General features: G+C 48.8%; 1 protein-coding gene across 4 annotated transcripts in view; it reads right to left on the bottom strand.

Moving 5' to 3' along the window:
* Nucleotides 1-12,723: 12,723 nt before the first annotated feature.
* The window catches only part of DNAH14 (dynein axonemal heavy chain 14), a 53,298-nt gene continuing 47,373 nt past the window's right edge, over nt 12,724-18,648 (bottom strand). For all 4 annotated transcript variants that reach the window (XM_064164584.1, XM_064164587.1, XM_064164586.1 and 1 more), the window contains 2 exons: nt 17,057-17,169; nt 12,724-12,842 (listed from right to left, as the gene is read on the bottom strand). In XM_064164584.1, coding sequence (XP_064020654.1) covers nt 12,770-12,842; nt 17,057-17,169 — 186 coding nt within the window. In that variant the 3' untranslated portion in view covers nt 12,724-12,769. The remainder of the gene's footprint in view (nt 12,843-17,056; nt 17,170-18,648) is intronic.

Here is an 18,648-nt window from a genome sequence, read left to right as displayed (position 1 = left end):
GGTTTTTCCCAGCCTCTGGGGTAACAGTATTTCTCTAACCTTCTCTCCTGGGGTGAAGGTAGTCTCTGCCTCGGTGCTGCCTTTCTTCTGGATGCTGTGCGTGTCCAGGGATGATCAGCTGGCAGGATTCCCAGGTGCAGGAGAAGGATTTGCCAGTGTTTCTTCTGACATGGTTTGGGCAGCTAGCAGGCTGTGTTTGCAGGTTTGCAGACCATCTGGAGAGGGTTCTGCTGGCTCTGGGTCTTTCCAGAGTTACAGGATAGCTGACAAGCAGCATTTATGCCGGGCAAGCAGGGTCTATGCCGTGCTGCAGGGAGATTTAACTCTGTAGTTGAATCAAGATAGCTCTAGGCTAGGCAGGGGGTTCTCAGCTCCCCATGTATGTGTGGTGCAGGCATGAATGTGCTCTGCTTCTCAGAGGGCTTGCAGATAGCTTGGCTGCACCTTGAGACCAATGAACGAGGTCTGAGCCTCTGTAATGCTTGTGAGTGAGTGAGGCCTGATCCTGTCTAGGCCAATGCAAGCGAGGTCAGTGCAGCAGGATGCTGCTGTGGATCAGAGCTGAGTCTATGTGCTCCAAACTTCTGACCTGGTAGACAGTCTGGACCATCTGATCAGACTGAATGACTGACTGACCACGTGGTGCTGCTTTGCACCCCTCTTTATAGGCTCTGGGGCTGAGATTCGTGGCTCGTTGGACATCTAACATGACCAATCAGGCTGGCTGTAAGCCAAACCTTGCCCCAGTAGGCAATACAGACATGCCTGGACCCTCCCAATAGGGGATTACCTGCCCGGACCTCGGGGGTACACGGGCTGGGCATGTGTGTGTTATGCAACTTGTTTGCTGCCTCATGGGTCCTGGCAGAGGGACATGTCTGGGCATGCAGAGGCATAGAAAAGCCTCAGTTTTGGGGCTGCTGCCCCTCCACCACACTGGATATCTGTTGGGGTCCTTTCCAGCCCCTGACATTCTGAGATTGAGTTTAGCTTTTCTCTTAGGCAAGCTCAGTCGTGTTGCAACCTGTGGCTTTGGATAGCCAAGGCAGAGGATGTAAAAATGGCCAATTTGTGAATGTTTCTTTTTTCTTTCCTCCTTCATGACTACTACTTTTCTCATTTGCACCTCATATGGAACTGAGAGCTAGAAGCACAGGAAAATCTACAACTGGATTAAAAACTAGCTTGAATGGAAGAATTGATTCTTCTTGGCCTGGTGCCGTGAATACAACTCAGGTTGGACTGGATGCTCTTGGTGATCTCTTCCAACCTGGTTGATTCTATGATTCTATGTGCCTGTGGCAATGGAACCTCAGCATAACCAGAAAAATCACAGAGCTGTTGGGCTTGGAAGAGACCTCTGAGGTCATGAAGTCCAACTGCTCCCCTAAAGCTCACAATCCCACTGCTACTGCTAAGACACTACCACTAAACCGTGTCCCTAAGAGGCACATCCAGGTGTCTTTTGAATACCTGCAGGGATGGGGACTCTGCCATCTCCCTGGGCAGCCTGTTCCAGTGTCTGATAACCCTTCCTATGAAGACATTTTCCTAATATCCAACCAGAACCCTCTTTGGCACAACTGAAACCCATTTCCCCCTGTCTTGTCACTTGTTGTAGGTAAAAAGAGGCTGTACTCCACCTGGCTCCAGTCTCCTTGGAAGTAGTTGTCATGAGACCTTCTCTTATCCTTCCTCTTCTTGAGACTAATCAATCCCAGTTTCCTCAGCCACTCCTCATAGGAATTGTGTCCAAAGCCCTTCATGACTTTAAATGCTCTTCTCTGGATATGCTCCAACACATGGAGCAGACATGGCACTCTGGGGCATGGTTTGGTGGGCACAGTGCTCTTGAGTTGGTGGCTGAACTCAATGATCTTACAGGCTTTCACCAGCCAAAGCAATTCTATGATTCATAGAATCAACCAGGTTGGAAGAGACCTCCAAGCTAGGTTGGACTGGATAAGCTTGGAGGTCTGGCAGGGGGATTTGACTTGATGATCTCCTTGGGTCCCTTCCAACCCCTAACATCCTGTGACCCTGTGATCACCCATCCCACCCAATCAACTAGACCATGGCACTGTTACAACCCTTAAAATAATCCCTGCCTGGCATAGACCTGAAGAAAAATTGAAGGCATAGTTTGTCTGCTATTAGAGTAATTGACTCTTCCAGAGCCAGCTGTAAGGTTCGCAGCACTGTCATCCAGCTCCTCCTTCCTGCACAAACCAAGCACCGCTCCAAAATTCAGCCTGCAGCTTGCAGCTCCTAAAAATCACTCCTAGTAAAGGACATCAACATGAGCCAGCAGTGTGCCCAGGTGGCCAAGAGAGCCAGTGGCATCCTGGCCTGCATCAGGAATGGTGTGGTCAGCAGGAGCAGGGAGGTCATTCTGCCCCTGTACTCTGCACTGGTTAGACCACACCTTGAATGCTGTGTTCAGTTCTGGGCCCCCCAGTTTAGGAGGGACATTGAGATGCTTGAGTGTCTCCAGAGAAGGGCAACGAGGCTGGGGAGAGGCCTTGAGCACAGCCCTACGAGGAGAGGCTGAGGGAGCTGGGATTGGTTAGCCTGGAGAAGAGGAGGCTCAGGGGAGACCTCATTGCTGTCTACAACTACCTGAGGGGAGGTTGTGTCCAGGAGGAGGTTGCTCTCTTCTCTCAGGTGGCCAGCACCAGAACAAGAGGACACAGCCTCAGGCTGTGCCAGGGGAGGTTTAGGCTGGAGGTGAGGAGAAAGTTCTTCCCTGAGAGAGTCATTGGACACTGGAATGGGCTGCCCGGGGAGGTGGTGGAGTCGCCGTCCCTGGAGCTGTTCAAGGCAGGACTGGACGTGGCACTTGGTGCCATGGTCTAGCCTTGAGCTCTGTGGTAAAGGGTTGGACTTGATGATCTGTGAGGTCTCTTCCAACCTTGGTGATACTGTGATACTGTGTGATACTGTGATCAAATAACCAATTTCCCAGCCCTCAGAGCACCAGGGCTGAGAAAGCTCTGACACAAAGGGGGGTATTTAAAGAGTAAACCATTCTGAAGGGGAAAGATCTTGTTCTGCTACCACGCAAAAAGGGGAGAAGCCAAGGCTGTCATCTCCAGCTTCTGGTCTCCTGAAGCACTTTTAGTGCTAAGGGAAGCAAGAGCTTGCCAAGAGGTATTCTGCTGGAAGTGCAAGACTTGCAGGTTGTGTGTATTCTAATTGCTTTAGGGTGATTTGCCTCCATTCAGAAGAACAACTCCTCTGAAGATTGATTTAGCCTCCTAATCAGTGAGGGAGAGCAGATCACAGCATCACAGTATCATCAGGGTTGGAAGAGACCTCACAGATCATCAAGTCCAACCCTTTACCACAGAGCTCAAGGCCAGACCATGGCACCAAGTGCCACGTCCAGTCCTGCCTTGAACAGCTCCAGGGACGGCGACTCCACCACCTCCCCGGGCAGCCCATTCCAGTGTCCAATGACTCTCTCAGGGAAGAACTTTCTCCTCACCTCCAGCCTAAATCTCCCCTGGCACAGCCTGAGGCTGTGTCCTCTTGTTCTGGTGCTGGCCACCCGAGATGTTACAGCTGGGAAGTCATGTCCCCGGGGGGATTTGTTTGTCTCCAAAAATCCGTGGTTCCAAGGCTCCTGAAATTAAAGAGGCTGTATTTAAGAGCACCTATTCCATGTTTTCCCAGTCGCAGTTTGAACCCCCAGGAGCTGCCAGCTGTGGTACACCAGCAAAGCCTGAAGCTGCTCCGGAGAGCACCAAGCCAGGGCAGTGCTTTCCAAGCGGGCATCAGGCCAAGCCTTTTACACCATGGCAGAGGCTTTTCCCCCTTCAAAGCGCAGTGCACTCTCTTTGTCTGGCACAGGGAGACCCCTGCTCTCCTCTGCCCGGGGATGGCACTGGGGCAGCGCTGCCCGTGCCTGGCAGGCGCCCGGCAGAGGGCTCTAAAGCGTCAGCATTCAGCGAAGGTGACTCCAGCTGGGCTAGGAGCTGCGGCTGGAGCAGCGCTCTGCAGCCTGCTCTCCCCACACACACCCCATGGCCGCAGGCATGCAGCCGACACAGAGATGCCTTCCTCTGCCTAAGCCTGAGGACGAGGTTCTTCAGCATCAGTGGTGAGTGCCTGGCATGGGCTGCCCAGGGAGGTGGCTGTGGCCCCGTCCCTGGAGGTGTTTAAGGCCAGGCTGGATGGGGCTGTAGGCAGCCTGCCCCAGGGTAGGATGTCCCTGGGCATGGCAGTGTGATGGTTTGGATCTTATCCCTCCCCCCCCAACGTTTAGCCTTTGCCCCAGCTAACTCAGACGGGACTGCAGGAATATAAATGAAGCTACTTACAAGCAGCACAATACACAAGCAGCTACTTACAATATACACAGTTATATACAAAGGATAAACAATACAGAAGCACAACTCCCCTCCCAGAAACCTGAGTCCCCAGGAGGGGCTCTCAACCCCCCCAGCACCTCCCCTGGCCCCTCTCAACCTTACCCCAATCCTGAGAAAAGAATCGAGGTGCAGCCAAGAGGTTAAGAAGGAAGGTTAGTGGCAGTGAGGTTAGGGAGATGTGGCTTGGTCTGAAGGCAAAGGCAGAGTGAGTAACAAAAAGGAGAATGTTATCTGATGTTTTACTTCTTGTTCCCAGAACTCTCAGAGAGGCTGATGAGGGAAGGAGACACAATTGTTTCCCTTTTCACAGCTAAATTATCTACTGCTTTTCACCAAGAGGCTGCAATGGGCTGCCCAGGGAGGTGGTTGAGACCCCATGGCTGGAGGTGTTTCAGGCCAGGCTGGATGGGGCTGTGTGCAGCCTGCTCTAGGGTAGGGTGTCCCTGGGCATGGCAGGGGGGTTGGAACTGGCTGATCCTTGTGGTCACCTCACCATTAAGGTTTGGATGGGAGCAGTGCTATAAATAATAAGACTTGCTGAATTACAAGAGTCTGACATTTTCAGTGCTGAGGCTGCATCAGGTCTCTGTGATTCTCCCCATTTATTCTGCTCTCCTTAGACCCCACCTGGAGTACTCTGCACAGTTCTGGAGCCCCCAACACAAGAGGGGCATGGAACTGTTGGAGCCAGTCCAGAGGAGGGCCATGAAGATGCTCAGAGGGCTGCAGCAGCTCTGCCATGAGGACAGGCTGAGAGAGTTGGGGCTCTGCAGCCTGGAGAAGAGAAGCCTTAGAGGAGACCTTATAGTGGCCTTCCAGTGTCTGAAGGGGGCTACAGGAAGGCTGGGGAGGGACTATTGACAAGGTCTGGTAATGACAGGATGAGGGGGAATGGGTTTGAACTGACAGAGGGGAGATTCAAACTAGGTGTCAGGAAAGGGTTATTTCCAGGAGACACTGGCACAGGTTGCCCAGGGAGGTTGTGGCTGCTTCCTCCCTGGAGGTGTTCAAGGCCAGGTTGGATGAGACCTTGAGCAACCTGCTCTAGTGGGAGGTGTCCCTGCCTATGGTGGGGGGGGTTGAAACTGGATGATCCTTGAGGTCTCTTCCAACCTCAACCACTCTGTGACTCTATGATCATACATATTTAAGGCTCAGTTTGACAGGGTGCTGGGCCAGCTCACTAAAACTACACTATTAGCTAGAAGGGTTGGACCAGATGATCCTTTGGGTTCATTGGGGTTGAACTCAATGATCTCTAGAGATCCTTTCCAGCCTCTAAGGTTCTGTGATTCTTTCTAACCTGGCATGTTGTGATGTCTGTTTTGGGAAGTCAGAGAAGATGAGATTAGGGATAAAAAAGCTCCTCCATAAATACATTTGCCTAAAATGCCTCCCATCAAATTAGTCATGTGTTGTACCTGTGGTTGCTGCTACAGAAAGCTATCACTTTCACAGCTTCTCCTAAGTGAAATGCTAATCAGGAAAACATGAAAATAGGATTAAATAAAAACCCCAGCAGCAAGAAACAGCTTTAAATAGCAATGGATTGAAATAGCAAGTGGCAGAGCACACGTGGAATAGGCATTGAAATATTACACACACTTGGTGGTCTCCAGCATCATCCAGTCCAACCTAGCACCCAGCCCTAGCCAGTCAACTAGACCATGGCACCAAGTGCCCCATCCAGGCTTTGCTTCAACACCTCCAGGCATGGTTACTCCACCACCTCCCTGGGCAGCCCATTCCAATGCCAATCACTCTCTCTGCCAACAACTTCCTCCTAACATCCAGCCTAGACCTCCCCTGATTGCACAACTTGAGACTGTCCCCCCTTGTTCTGTTGCTGCTTGCCTGGGAGAAGAGACCAGTATGAAGCATTTAAAACTACAAAGGAGACAGAGTGCTTTAACAATGAGAACAAGGCAACATCCACATGAGGACCAAAGCAATGGGTAAAACTGTAGTCCTGCTCTTTGAGAGCTCAGATTTGGCTTGTTAAAGCTCAGTGGGAACTTGCAGTAAATTGGTGCTTCAAAAAGCTGCTTTGCAAGTTTTGTCTGAGAAAAGCCCCATGAGAAAAAAAAAAACCTCCCCCTCTTGCCTGAGCTGTTACTGAATGAGCCCTGACTGATGCAGGGCAGTCCCTTTTAATGATCTCCTAGCTTGGAATCAAAGAATTGTTTCTGTTGGAAAAGACCTCTAAGATCCTTGAGTGCAACAATCAACCTAAGACCACCATGAATATTAAACCATGTCACAGTATCACAGTATCACAATATCACCAAGGTTGGAAGAGACCTCACAGATCATCAAGTCCAACCCTTTACCACAGTGCACAAGGCTAGACCCCAGGTACCTCAGGTGCTTCTTGAACACCTCCAGGGATGGTGGCTACACCACCTCTCTGGGCAGCCTGTTCCAATGCCTGACCACTCTTGCAGGAAAGAAATGAATAGATTCATGGAATGGCTTGGGTTGGAAGGGACCTGCTTCTAATATCCAACCTAAACCTCCCCTGCCACAACTTCAGGCCATTTCCTCTTGTTATATCACCTGATATGAGGGAGTAGAGACCAATCTCCACCTCACTCCAATCTCCTTTCAGGGAGTTGTTGAGAGCAATGAGGTCTCCTCTCAGCTTCCTCTTCTCCAAATTAAGCAACCCCAGTTTCCTCAGCCACTCCTCATAAAAATAGTTCTCCAGACCCATCACCAGCTTTGTTGCCCTTCTCTGGACATGTTCCAGCACCAGAATGTCTTTCCTGTAGTGAGGGCCCCAAAACTGAACCCAGTATTTGAGGTGCAGCCTCACCAGTGCTGAGCACAGGGACACAATCACCAACCTACTCCTCTGGCCACACCATTTCTGATCCAGGCCAGGATGCTGCTGTCCTTCTTGGCCAGATGAGCATGATGCTGGCTCATGTTTAGCCACCTGCCAGCCAGCACCCTCAGGTCCTTTTCTGCAGGGCAACTGTCTAGCAACTCTGCCCCAAGCCCACAGCATTGCATGGGGTTTGTTGTGACCCAAGTCAGTTCTGCCAGGGAGAAATCCTCTTTACCAATGTATGTAAGTGTGAGGATTTCTCAGCTTCTGACACTGAAAGCTGAGGAATGCTCTTAAAGGCCTTTGTTGTGCTGGTATGAAAAATAATGCACCACTAATACACTGCATATGAGAGCAGGCTCCTGCAGTGGATTTGTATGGGCTTTGAAGTCATTATTGGTGACTTTGTTGGGATGCAGGCATATGCAAGGTGCTTGGAAGTGTCCTGAGAGTTCCTTCATCCTCTAAACATCTATAAAGAAGATCAGCTATCAGAGGTTCTCTGGCAAGCATAATTGCTGTCAGAAAGTCTAATGAAATTGGGAACACTGCCAGGGGTATAAAGGAACTTCCTCCTAAGAAATAGACAGGATTTCATGTAAGGTTGAAGTCCCATTGGTGGATTGGATTAGAAAAACCTTTAATCAGACTCCTCAGACATGCACTGTGAGAAAAATGAAGTGGTCTTCAGCCTAACCATACGATCACAGAATGGTTTGGGTCAAAAGGGAACTTCAGAGATGACCTAGTCCCAGCCCCAAACCTCTGATCTGGAGATACGAGGCTGAAAAGGCTGCAGTCTAATGGAGACATGTTCAGAGTTTAGGAAGTATTTATAGTTCTTAGAGAGCCAAGAGTAGAAGACATGAGTGGTAACACAGAAGAATGCTACCCTCCAACAGCTCCACACCTGCTCCTAGCTTGGTGTCATCTGCAAACTTACTGATGCTGGACTCCATCCCCTGGTCCTGATCATCAATAAAGATATTGAACAGGACTGGGCCCAGCACTGTTTCCTGGGCCAACCACTAGTGACAGCTGCCAGCTGGATGTGGCACCATTCACCAGCACTCTCTGGGCCCAGCCCTCCAGCCAGTTCTTGCCCCATAATCCATGCCTCTGCTCTTGAGTTTCCCATGCACAAAGAATTGCTTCTGTGTTGAATCAGTACAAGCTGCAGAGAGGCTCTGTAGCATTTCTGCATGGGTACAACTGCTTATTTTATTAACATCAGGACACCAATCCAATACCACATATAAAATGAACCCATCTAAATTCCTTCTAGGAGACAGCCCAAACTGTGTGTGCATTTGGCTTCGTCTCTCACAGTGACTGATGACATTTCAGCTCAAGATGGGACACCATTTATCAGAGCTGTCAGGAGCACAGTGAAATGTATGTGATGAAGTGTAGCTGCAGCATCCAAAGAGCTGCTTCCACTTCTTGCATCAATATTAGGCTTAAGGAATTGTCTGCTCAGAAATAAACTGGATCTATCTCAGAACAACAGATCTCAAACTTCAGATTCCTTTCCAGTTTAACTCAAAGATATATTTTTCTAAGGTTCCATTTTAGTTATTTTCAGGCCTCAAAAATCTTTCTCAGTGCTGAAGGACAGTTTGATCACGGGCTTGTAGTAGACACTTTTCTGAGAACTAGGAAATCTCAATCTGTTTTGGGAGCTTGTAGACACTTTTCTGAGAACTGGGAAATCTCAATCTGTTTTGGGAGATACTCGAACGTCTTCCTGCATTCTGTCCTCCAGAGCTGATTTCTTGATGGCTAAAAGCTCTCCTAATATATGTACAACTTCAGAACATGAGAGCCAATGGCAGCCTGGCCTGGCTCAGGAGCAGTGTGGCCAGCAGGACAAGGGAGGTTCTTCTGCCCCTGTACTCAGCACTGCTCAGGCCACACCTTGAGTGCTGTGACCAGTTCTGGGCCCCTCAATTCAGGAGAGATGTTGAGGTGCTGGAAGGTGTCCAGAGAAGGGCAACAAAGCTGGTGAGGGGCCTGGAGCACAGCCCTGTGAGGAGAGGCTGAGGGAGCTGGGGGTGTGCAGCCTGCAGAAGAGGAGGCTCAGGGCAGAGCTCATTGCTGTCTACAACTACCTGAAGGGAGGCTGTAGCCAGGTGGGGTTGGTCTCTTCTGCCAGGCAACCAGCAGCAGAACAAGGGGACACAGTCTCAAGCTGTGTTGGGGGAGGTCTAGGCTGGATATTAGGAAGAAGTTCTTCACAGAGAGAGTGATTGGCATTGGAATGGGCTGCCCAGGGAGGTGGTGGAGGCACCGTCCTTGGGGGTCTTCAAGAAAAGAGTGGATGAGGCACTTAGTGCCATGGTCTGGTTGATTGGTTAGGGCTGGGTGCTAGGTTGGACTGGATGCTCTTGGAGGTCTCTTCCAACCTGGTTGATTCTATGATTCTATGATTCTATGATTCTATGATCTCACCCCAATTAATTTCTCTCCTGCACCACAACTGGCGCAGGCGGCAGAATCCCCTCCGCGACAAAGGGAGACAAAGTTCAAGGCTGAATGATTTTAGGACATATAACATTATTTTGAAAGACAAATCTGGTTGTGACAAAGCATAGAAAAATATTCTCTGGTCAGGTCATTTAAAGTGCCCCAACTGAATTTTAATGAAGTACAGAAAGCCTGGGTTTAGAGAGAGTGCTGTGTATCCGTTAGGCGTTAATGTGTGAATGAATGAATGAATGCAGCTCTGATGCCAAGAAAAGAGAAAGCACACTTTATCTTTTTCTCAGAAGCTGACTCATCACATACTGCTTTTAATTACATCTTCCACATATGACAGCTTGGCTTTTTTTTTTCAGTCAAAAATGTTGTTTACTTAAATACCTACTTTAATAACTTTAAAATGACTCAAAGGGTTAAGTGACAGCTTAGGCCTTTTCCACTTGACTGCTTAAATGGAAGAATAAATGTCATCAGCCTTTGAAAGTTTCTTACCCCTAGGTACCTAATCTGTATGCTTTCAGCAAAGAGGTGATCATTTTGATACAGAATCATAGAATCAACCAGGTTGGAAGAGACCTCCAAGATCAGCCAGGCCAACCTAGCACCCAGCCCTAGCCAGTCAACTAGACCATGGCACTAAGTGCCTCAGTCAGGCTTTGCTTCAACACCTCCAGGGATGGTGACTCCACCACCTCCCTGGGCAGCCCATTCCAATGCCAATCACTCTCTCTGGGACAAACCTCCTCTTAACATCCAACCTAGACCTCCCCTGACACAACTTGATTTACACATCAATTTTCAAAGTACTCTCTCTCTGTGAAGAACTTCCTCCTAACATCCATATAAACCTCTGAGAGAAGTCTCTTCCCAATACAAGCCTGGAGAAGAGGAGGCTCAGGGGAGACCTTATTGCTGTCTACAACTACCTGAGGGGTGGTCGTGGCCAGGGGGAGGTTGCTCTCCTCTCTCAGGTGGCCAGCACCAGAACAAGAGGACACAGCCTCAGGCTGTGCCAGGGGAAATTTAGGCTGGAGGTGAGGAGAAAGTTCTTCCCTGAGAGAGTCATTGGACACTGGAATGGGCTGCCCGGGGAGGTGGTGGAGTCGCCGTCCCTGGAGCTGTTCAAGGCAGGACTGGACGTGGCACTTGGTGCCATGGTCTGGCCTTGAGCTCTGTGGTAAAGGGTTGGACTTGATGATCTCTGAGGTCTCTTCCAACCTTGGTGATACTGTGATACTGTGATACAAGGGCTAATTAAAACTCTCTAAGAATAATATTCACTGTAGAACATATTTCCATAAAAGAGGGAGAAAAAAACCCTTTTTGTGAAGAGTTCAGTCTTTTTTCATCATGAAACCCACACAATACAAATACTACTTACATTCCAAAAAAGGATGGCTTGAATCATAGAATCATAGAATCATAGAATCAACCAGGTTGGAAGAGACCTCCAAGATCATCGAGTCCAACCTATCCCCCAGCCCTAACCAATCAACCAGACCATGGCACTAAGTGCCTCAGCCAGGCTTTTCTTGAAGACCCCCAGGGACGGTGCCTCCACCACCTCCCTGGGCAGCCCATTCCAATGGGAAATCACTCTCTCTGTGAAGAACTTCCTCCTGACATCCAGCCTATACCTACCCTGGCACGACTTGAGACTGTGTCCCCTTGTTCTATTGCTGGTTGCCTGGGAGAAGAGGCTACCCCCCACCTGGCTACAATGCCCCTTCAGGTAGTTGTAGACAGTAATAAGATCACCCCTGAGCCTCCTCTTCTTAGAAGGGATTTGATAAATGTTGGTAAATGTTTCCAAGTATCTGAGGGCTGCCAGGAGAGGGGGGACAGGCTCTGCTCACTGCTCCCTGGGATAGGACAAGCAGCAATGGGTGTAAGTTGCAGCACAGGAGGTTCTGCCTCAACACAAGGAGGAACTTCTTTACTGTAAGGGTCTCAGAGCACTGGCACAGGCTGCCCAGGGAGGCTGTGGGGTCTCCTTCTCTGGAGCCTTTCCAGGCCTGTCTGGATGTGTTCCTGTGTGATCTATGTTAGATAGGATTGTCCTGCTCTGGCAGGGGGAATGGACTCGATGATCTCTTTGGGTCTCTTCCAATCCTTAACATCCTATGATCCTGTGAGAATAGAAGGATGAGGAGACTGTGTTTCCTCACCTCAATGTACAGCCTGGATTCCATCTTCTCTTTCAACCTGGATGTCTCAGTTCTAGTTTAAATTTCCCAGAGACTCAAAATATAGCTAACAGAACCAATACAATTATAGGATGCCTTCCTCTCTCCCCTTTTTGGAAAGAAAGGAGCTAGATATGGAGAGGAAAAAGTTAACCACACCCAAAAAATAGTCTCACTTAGATGTGGAAATTAAAGGAAAAAAAACTTTAACAGAAATAGAAGGTATGTAAGGCAGGGGAGGTAGAGGGAAGGGAAAAAAAACCCATAAAATACAAAAAAATGTCTGTAGAACCAGATTGATGGCAATGGATGGAGGTAGAATTAGGGTTTGTCCACCATGTGGAAGGATGAGCACATGGTAAGACAGGAGCAACAGCAGCAAGGTGGTAGCAAACAGGCAGGCAGGTCAAGAAACAGGCAGTTCCTCTGCTTTTATAGGGGGCTAGACTGGGAGGTGGGAGTGGGCTAACCACTCCACCTGGGGTCAGGTTCAAGATCCACCCCTCCCCCCCCGCCCCCCGGAAGGTTAACCCTTTACAGTAGATTTGGTGCAACCATTCTCATTTTACAACAATCTATTAATTATTACTTCCATCTTATTTGTGACACCTCCCCCCAGTCCTAAAGCAGAATCCCACTGTGCCTGGCACTAGGCAAAAGTGAAATGAAAGCTCAGGCTTCTCCAGATTAAAATGCCAGGCTCCTCCAAAGCAAGATAAAAATACCATCAACATGTGACTAGAGTAACTCTTCCATGCTCTTATCAACAGGTAATATGGCATTTCTAGAATGCTCTTTGCAGATTTATAAAGTATTTAAGGCAAATAAGACACAAATCCATAGAGTGTGCAGCAGGAGGTGAAGTAGGCTTTTATTTTCATCCCGTGAAAAAACTACATTCAAACCGACCTGGTCTTGTTTGCCTTGCTTCTTCCAACACTGTCTTTCCAGATCAGAAAGCATTTCATCAGTCTAGAAGCAACAAAAATAGTTATTTAGAGATGGAAATGCATCAGGAATGGTGTGGCCAGCAGGAGCAGGGAGGTCATTCTGCCCCTGTACTCTGCACTGCTTAGACCACACCTTGAGTCCTGTGTTCAGTTCTGGGCTCCCCAGTTTAGGAGGGACCTTGAGATGCTTGAGCGTGTCCAGAGAAGGGCAACGAGGCTGGGGAGAGGCCTTGAGCACAGCCCTACGAGGAGAGGCTGAGGGAGCTGGGATTGGTTAGCCTGGAGAAGAGGAGGCTCAGGGCAGACCTTATTGCTGTCTACAACTACCTGAGGGGAGGCTGTAGCCAGGAGGAGGTTGCTCTCTTCTCTCAGGTGGCCAGCACCAGAACAAGAGGACACAGCCTCAGGCTGTGCCAGGGGAAATTTAGGCTGGAGGTGAGGAGAAAGTTCTTCCCTGAGAGAGTCATTGGACACTGGAATGGGCTGCCCGGGGAGGTGGTGGAGTCGCCGTCCCTGGAGCTGTTCAAGGCAGGACTGGACGTGGCACTTGGTGCCATGGTCTGGCCTTGAGCTCTGTGGTAAAGGGTTGGACTTGATGATCTGTGAGGTCTCTTCCAACCCTGATAATACTGATACTGTGAAATTTTGCACACTGTCAGACCTGCCGTTGCAGGGGCTCATTAACAGCACTGTGTTGGTTGGGTGTTACTCACCCCCCCCCCCCACTTTAGAAATCACCCAGACTAGACTCAGGGACTCTGGAAATATGAATGAAGCTTATGTTTACAGCTTAGCACAACAGACAAGCAGATAGTTACAGTATATACAGTTATAGACAGCAATAGACAAGGTAAAAGGTAATACAGACACACAACTCCCCTCCCAGAAATCTGAGTCTCCAGGAGGGGCTCTCAACCACCTCTGCATCTTCCCCCTACCCCTCTCAACCTTACCCCAGTCCCAAGGAAGAATGGAGGTTTGGCCAGGGGGTTAGGAAGCAAAATGGATTGATTAAAGAAACGGCAGAGAGGCTAGAGAGGCAGAATGCAGCTCAGCCAGTTCCCCAGCAGAAGTAGTGCATTATCTGTTTTGATTTTTGGTTTTTGTACCTCTCAGCAAGCCTATGAGTGCAGTAGACATCAGCCTTCTTTTCCTTCCACAGCCTGTAATCTAGTTCTTCTCACCAAAACATTCTAGCTAGCTTCAAACTAGCACAAGCACCTACACTGTTGGGAGGCAGATGCAGATCCACGTAGCCAGTTTCCACGTCCCAAATCTGTTCCCAAACATTGTCTCTACATCTCTTCCTCAATCTTGGCTGATGTGGGAGAAGTGCAGCTAAAGCTGAGAGACCTGTTGTAGTACACTAAGTAAGTCACTGAATTAATCATGTTGGAAAAGACGTCTAAGATTGCTCAGTCCAACCTGTCACCTAGCACTTTCTAATTAACTAAACCATGGCACTGAGTGCCTCAGTTAGTCTCCTCTTAAACACCTCCAGGGATGGCTACTCCACCACCTCCCTGGGCAGCCCATTCCAATGCCAAGCACTCTTTCTGTGAAGAACTTCCTCCTAATGTCCAGCCTAAATCTGCCCTGGCACAGATTGAGACTGTGTCCTCTTGTTCTGTCACTGCCTGGCAGAAGAGACCAACCCCACCTGGCTACAGCCTCCTTTCAGGTAGTTGTAGATAGCAATAAGGTCTCCCCTGAGCCTCCTCTTCTCCAGGCTGAACACTCCCAGCTGTTCTTCACAGGGCTGTGCTCCAGCCCCCTCACCAGCCTCATTGCCCTTCTCTGGACACCTTCCAGCACCTCAACATCTTTCTTAAATTGAGGGGCCCAGAATTGGACACAGGACTCAAGGTGTGGTCTAAACCACTGCTGAGTACAGGGGCAGAATGACTTCCCTCATCCTGCTGGCCACACTATTCCTGATCCAGGCCAGGATGCCATTGGCCTTCTTGGCCACCTGGGCACTCTGTTGCCTCGTGTTCAGTCGACCAGTGGCTAATGGCTGTTGACCAGTACCCCCAGGTCCCTCTCTGCCTGGCTGCTCTCCAGCTGCTTTCCAGCATTGGTATTACCTTGTTTTAAACCCAAACTTAAGCATCCTGAATGTACCATAGTTGCATGAGCATTTTTGTGTCCAGTATAAATAGTTCTGCCACAGTCAATAATAAACCAGAGGCTTCGTATAAGGCACAGCTGTACCTTATATGAACTGCATCAAGCCCCACTCTTGGCCAGTTAGGCTTTTTATGAACTTGTTCTTAGTAATTCCTACGTAAATTGGACCTTGGTACCAGGTGTTTCTTGTTGCCATGTGCTTTAAGCATGGGATAACAGCAAAGACCATGAAAAGAGAGACGCTGGTCGGAAGCAAAGAGGACCAGAATCCACAACTCACTGATGGTCAATTACTGGGCAGGGATGAACACAGCCCTCAAAGCTGAGGAAACATTACTTTTCACTTTAAGAGGAGAAACAGACAAACAGCCAAGTAAGGAAAACCAGTAAAGAAACAAAGTATTAAAACCCCTAAACCAGCCAAGCTACACAATAAAACATCTGCTGCAGCCACCCAAAGCATTCATTAAGCTCTTGCAATGCCCAGCAGATGCAAAGGACAATTGTCTAGAAACAACACATTTACCACTGGGGAGGATCCCCAGTGTGGTTGGGACCAAAGAAGAGATGCAAGATGTTTGTTATCATTTCAGCTTCACTTGCTAGACAGCTTTTGAATCTTTCCTCCTCAACCTCAGTAACTAAAGCAGTCGAGAAATCTGCTATCACATCAGCATCACATGCTCACAGTGAGAGACTGTGAAGGATTCACTGACTAATGGCTGATAATGGATATGAACAGAGCATTAGCATAAAGTGTGCAGTTAAAGAATAGGAGTTTAGAAAAATCTAGTTTTAAAGTTTTAAATTGGCTCATCTGTCTTCTGAGTATTCCCATTTTAGTGGTCTTTAATTCTCCGAGTGACACGGGCATGCACATGTTCAGTAACAACAGAAGCTGCTGGCATTTTGAGGAGCAATGCAATTAAATAAGATCATCCCCACTTTGTTTAGTCCTTAGGTGGAATGTGGCAATGGCAAACACAAAACAGAGTTTAAAAGAAGTGTGAAATGTGCAGTGCCAGCGTTGTGACTGCTGATGTGTGCACAACGATCCTGCGTGCGCCAATCCAACGTGAGGAACAGGATCAGCTGCCAAGGCAGAATGACTACCAGCAACTTTCACACAATCACAGAGTCATAGAATCAACCAGGTTGGAAGAGACCTCCAAGATCATCCAGGCCAACCTAGCACCCAGCCCTAGCCAGTCAACCAGACCATGGCACTAAGTGCCTCAGCCAGGCTTGGCTTCAACACCTCCAGGGATGGTGACTCCACCACCTCCCTGGGCAGCCCATTCCAATGCCAATCACTCTCTCTGACAACAGCTTCCTCCTAACATCCAGCCTATACTTTCCCCTGGCACAACTTGAGACTGTGTCCCCTTGTTCTGTTGCTGGTTGCCTGGCAGAAGAGACCAACCCCACCTGGCTACAGTCTCCCTTCAGGTAGTTGCAGACAGCAATGAGGTCTGCCCTGAGCCTTCTCTTCTGCAGGCTGCACACCCCCAGCTCCCTCAGCCTCTCCTCACAGGGTTTGTGTTCCAGGCCCCTCACCAGCTTTGTTGCCCTTGTCTGGACACCTTCCAGCACCTCAACATCTCTCTTGAATTGAGGGGCCCAGAACTGGACACAGCACTCAAGGTGTGGCCTGACCAGTGCTGAGTACAGGGACAGAATAACCTCCCTTGTCCTACTGGCCACACTGTTCCTGACCCAGCCCAGGATGCCACTGGCTCTCTTGGCCACCTGGGCACACTGCTGGCTCAGCTTCAGCCTACTCTCTATCAGTACCCTCAGGTCCCTTTCCTCCTGGCTGCTCACAGCCACTCAGTCCCCAGCCTGTAGTGCTGCTTGGGGTTGTTGTGGCCAAAGTGCAGAACCCTGCACTTGGCCTTGTTCAGTCTCATCCCAGTGGCCTCTGCCCACCCATGCAGCATGTTCCTCTCTCTACATCTAATTCTTTTTCTTAGGGAAAGAAGGGAGAAGAGTGAAAGGCATCCTATAAACTGTTATTGGTTCTATTAACTGTATTTGAGTCTCCTGAAAATTTAAACCGAGCCAAAGCATTGCATTCCAATTGGTTATTCTCTCTCATTTCCTTACCTGAAATGGTAAAAGAAATTAATCTTCAGCAAGTTAAAAAACAGGTATCTTTCACGTAGCCATTGTGGCACTGGTGTTGTTTCCATTTCTCCCAATTTATTGCCTGCAGAAAACTGTGGGGGAAATAAGAAAAAGAAAATATTAAAGTATTTTTTCAAAAAGAATTGGACAGCTATGAGTGAAGCCAAAAAGGATGAATATTGATGACCTCAGTGGCGGCAAACCTCGCTGTGCTGTACTTTGTCTATAGGTTTTGGTTAATTTTGAACAAGAATACAGTTCCTACATGAGTTTATTATTTTAAATCTTAAGATGTTGAGGTGCTGGAACATGTCCAGAGAAGGGCAACAAGGCTGGTGAAAGGCCTGGAACACAAACCCTATGAGGAGAGGCTGAGGGAGCTGGGGGTGTGCAGCCTGCAGAAGAGGAGGCTCAGGGCTGACCTCATTGCTGTCTACAACTACCTGAAGGGAGGCTGCAGCCAGGTGGGGTTGGTCTCTTCTCCCAGGCAACCAGCAACAGAACAAGGGGACATAGTCTCAAGTTGTGCAATCAGGGGAGGTCTAGGCTGGATGTTAGGAGGAAGTTGTTGTCAGAGAGAGTGATTGGCATTGGAATGGGCTGCCCAGGGAGGTGGTGGAGTCACCATCCCTGGAGGTGTTGAAGCAAAGCCTGGCTGAGGCACTTAGTGCCATGGTCTGGTTGACTGGCTAGGGCTGGGTGCTAGGTTGGCCTGGATGACCTTGGAGATCTCTTCCAACCTACTTGATTCTATGATAATAAATTGTCCCTAGCATAATCCACACTGAATGCACTGGAGTCCTGTGTGGCAAGACCTTGACCACACTGAGCTGCAGGCTCTGACCACTTTTCCCTCGGACAAGCGACTATTACAAGCAGCTCAGTCTGCAACATCTTTCCAGTAGGCAAACAGCATCTTAACAACTAAACCAACCAGAAGGTAAGCAAATAGATGTTTGTTCTCAAAGATGATGTTAGCTCCTGTGTGAGAGGTTATAAAATTGACAAAACTTAAATAAGCACAACTCCTTTGCAAATTATGGACTGGAGCCTGACAGGCAAGGACACAGTGAAGTGGCAGATTCTTCATCATCTTACATGGGAGTAAAAGAGACAGGTGACTGGCTAATGTGCACTAATTGCTTTGAGTGAGTATTTCTGTGGCTTAGCCAAAACAAGTAGGAAATCTTTTATTAAACACGTTTTGAAGCAAATCATTTTGTATTTACATCAAGACTGTGCTAGAGCAAAAATTCTGAAGGCAAAGGAATAAGACTGTGGCATCTTATTTTCCAGTCAGGTACCCCAGCAGGCTCTTCTCACTTGCTCCCTGGGGTAGGACAAGGAGCAATGGGTGTAAGTTGCAGCAAAAGAGGTTCCACCTCAAGACAAGAGGGAACTTCTTTACTGTAAGGGTCACAGAGTACTGGAACAGGCTGCCCAGAGAGGTTGTGTAGTCTCCTTCTCTGGAGACTTTGAAGGCCTGTCTGGATGTGTTCCTCTGTGATCTGTGCTAGATTTTGTGGTCCTGTTCTGGCAGGGGGGTTGAACTGAATGATTTCCTTGGGTCC

This window comes from Pogoniulus pusillus, chromosome 25, assembly GCF_015220805.1.
Source record: "Pogoniulus pusillus isolate bPogPus1 chromosome 25, bPogPus1.pri, whole genome shotgun sequence".
Taxonomy (NCBI): domain Eukaryota; kingdom Metazoa; phylum Chordata; class Aves; order Piciformes; family Lybiidae; genus Pogoniulus; species Pogoniulus pusillus.
The sequence above is the reverse complement of the archived record's forward strand: the minus strand, read 5'-3'. Positions and strand labels throughout refer to the sequence as shown.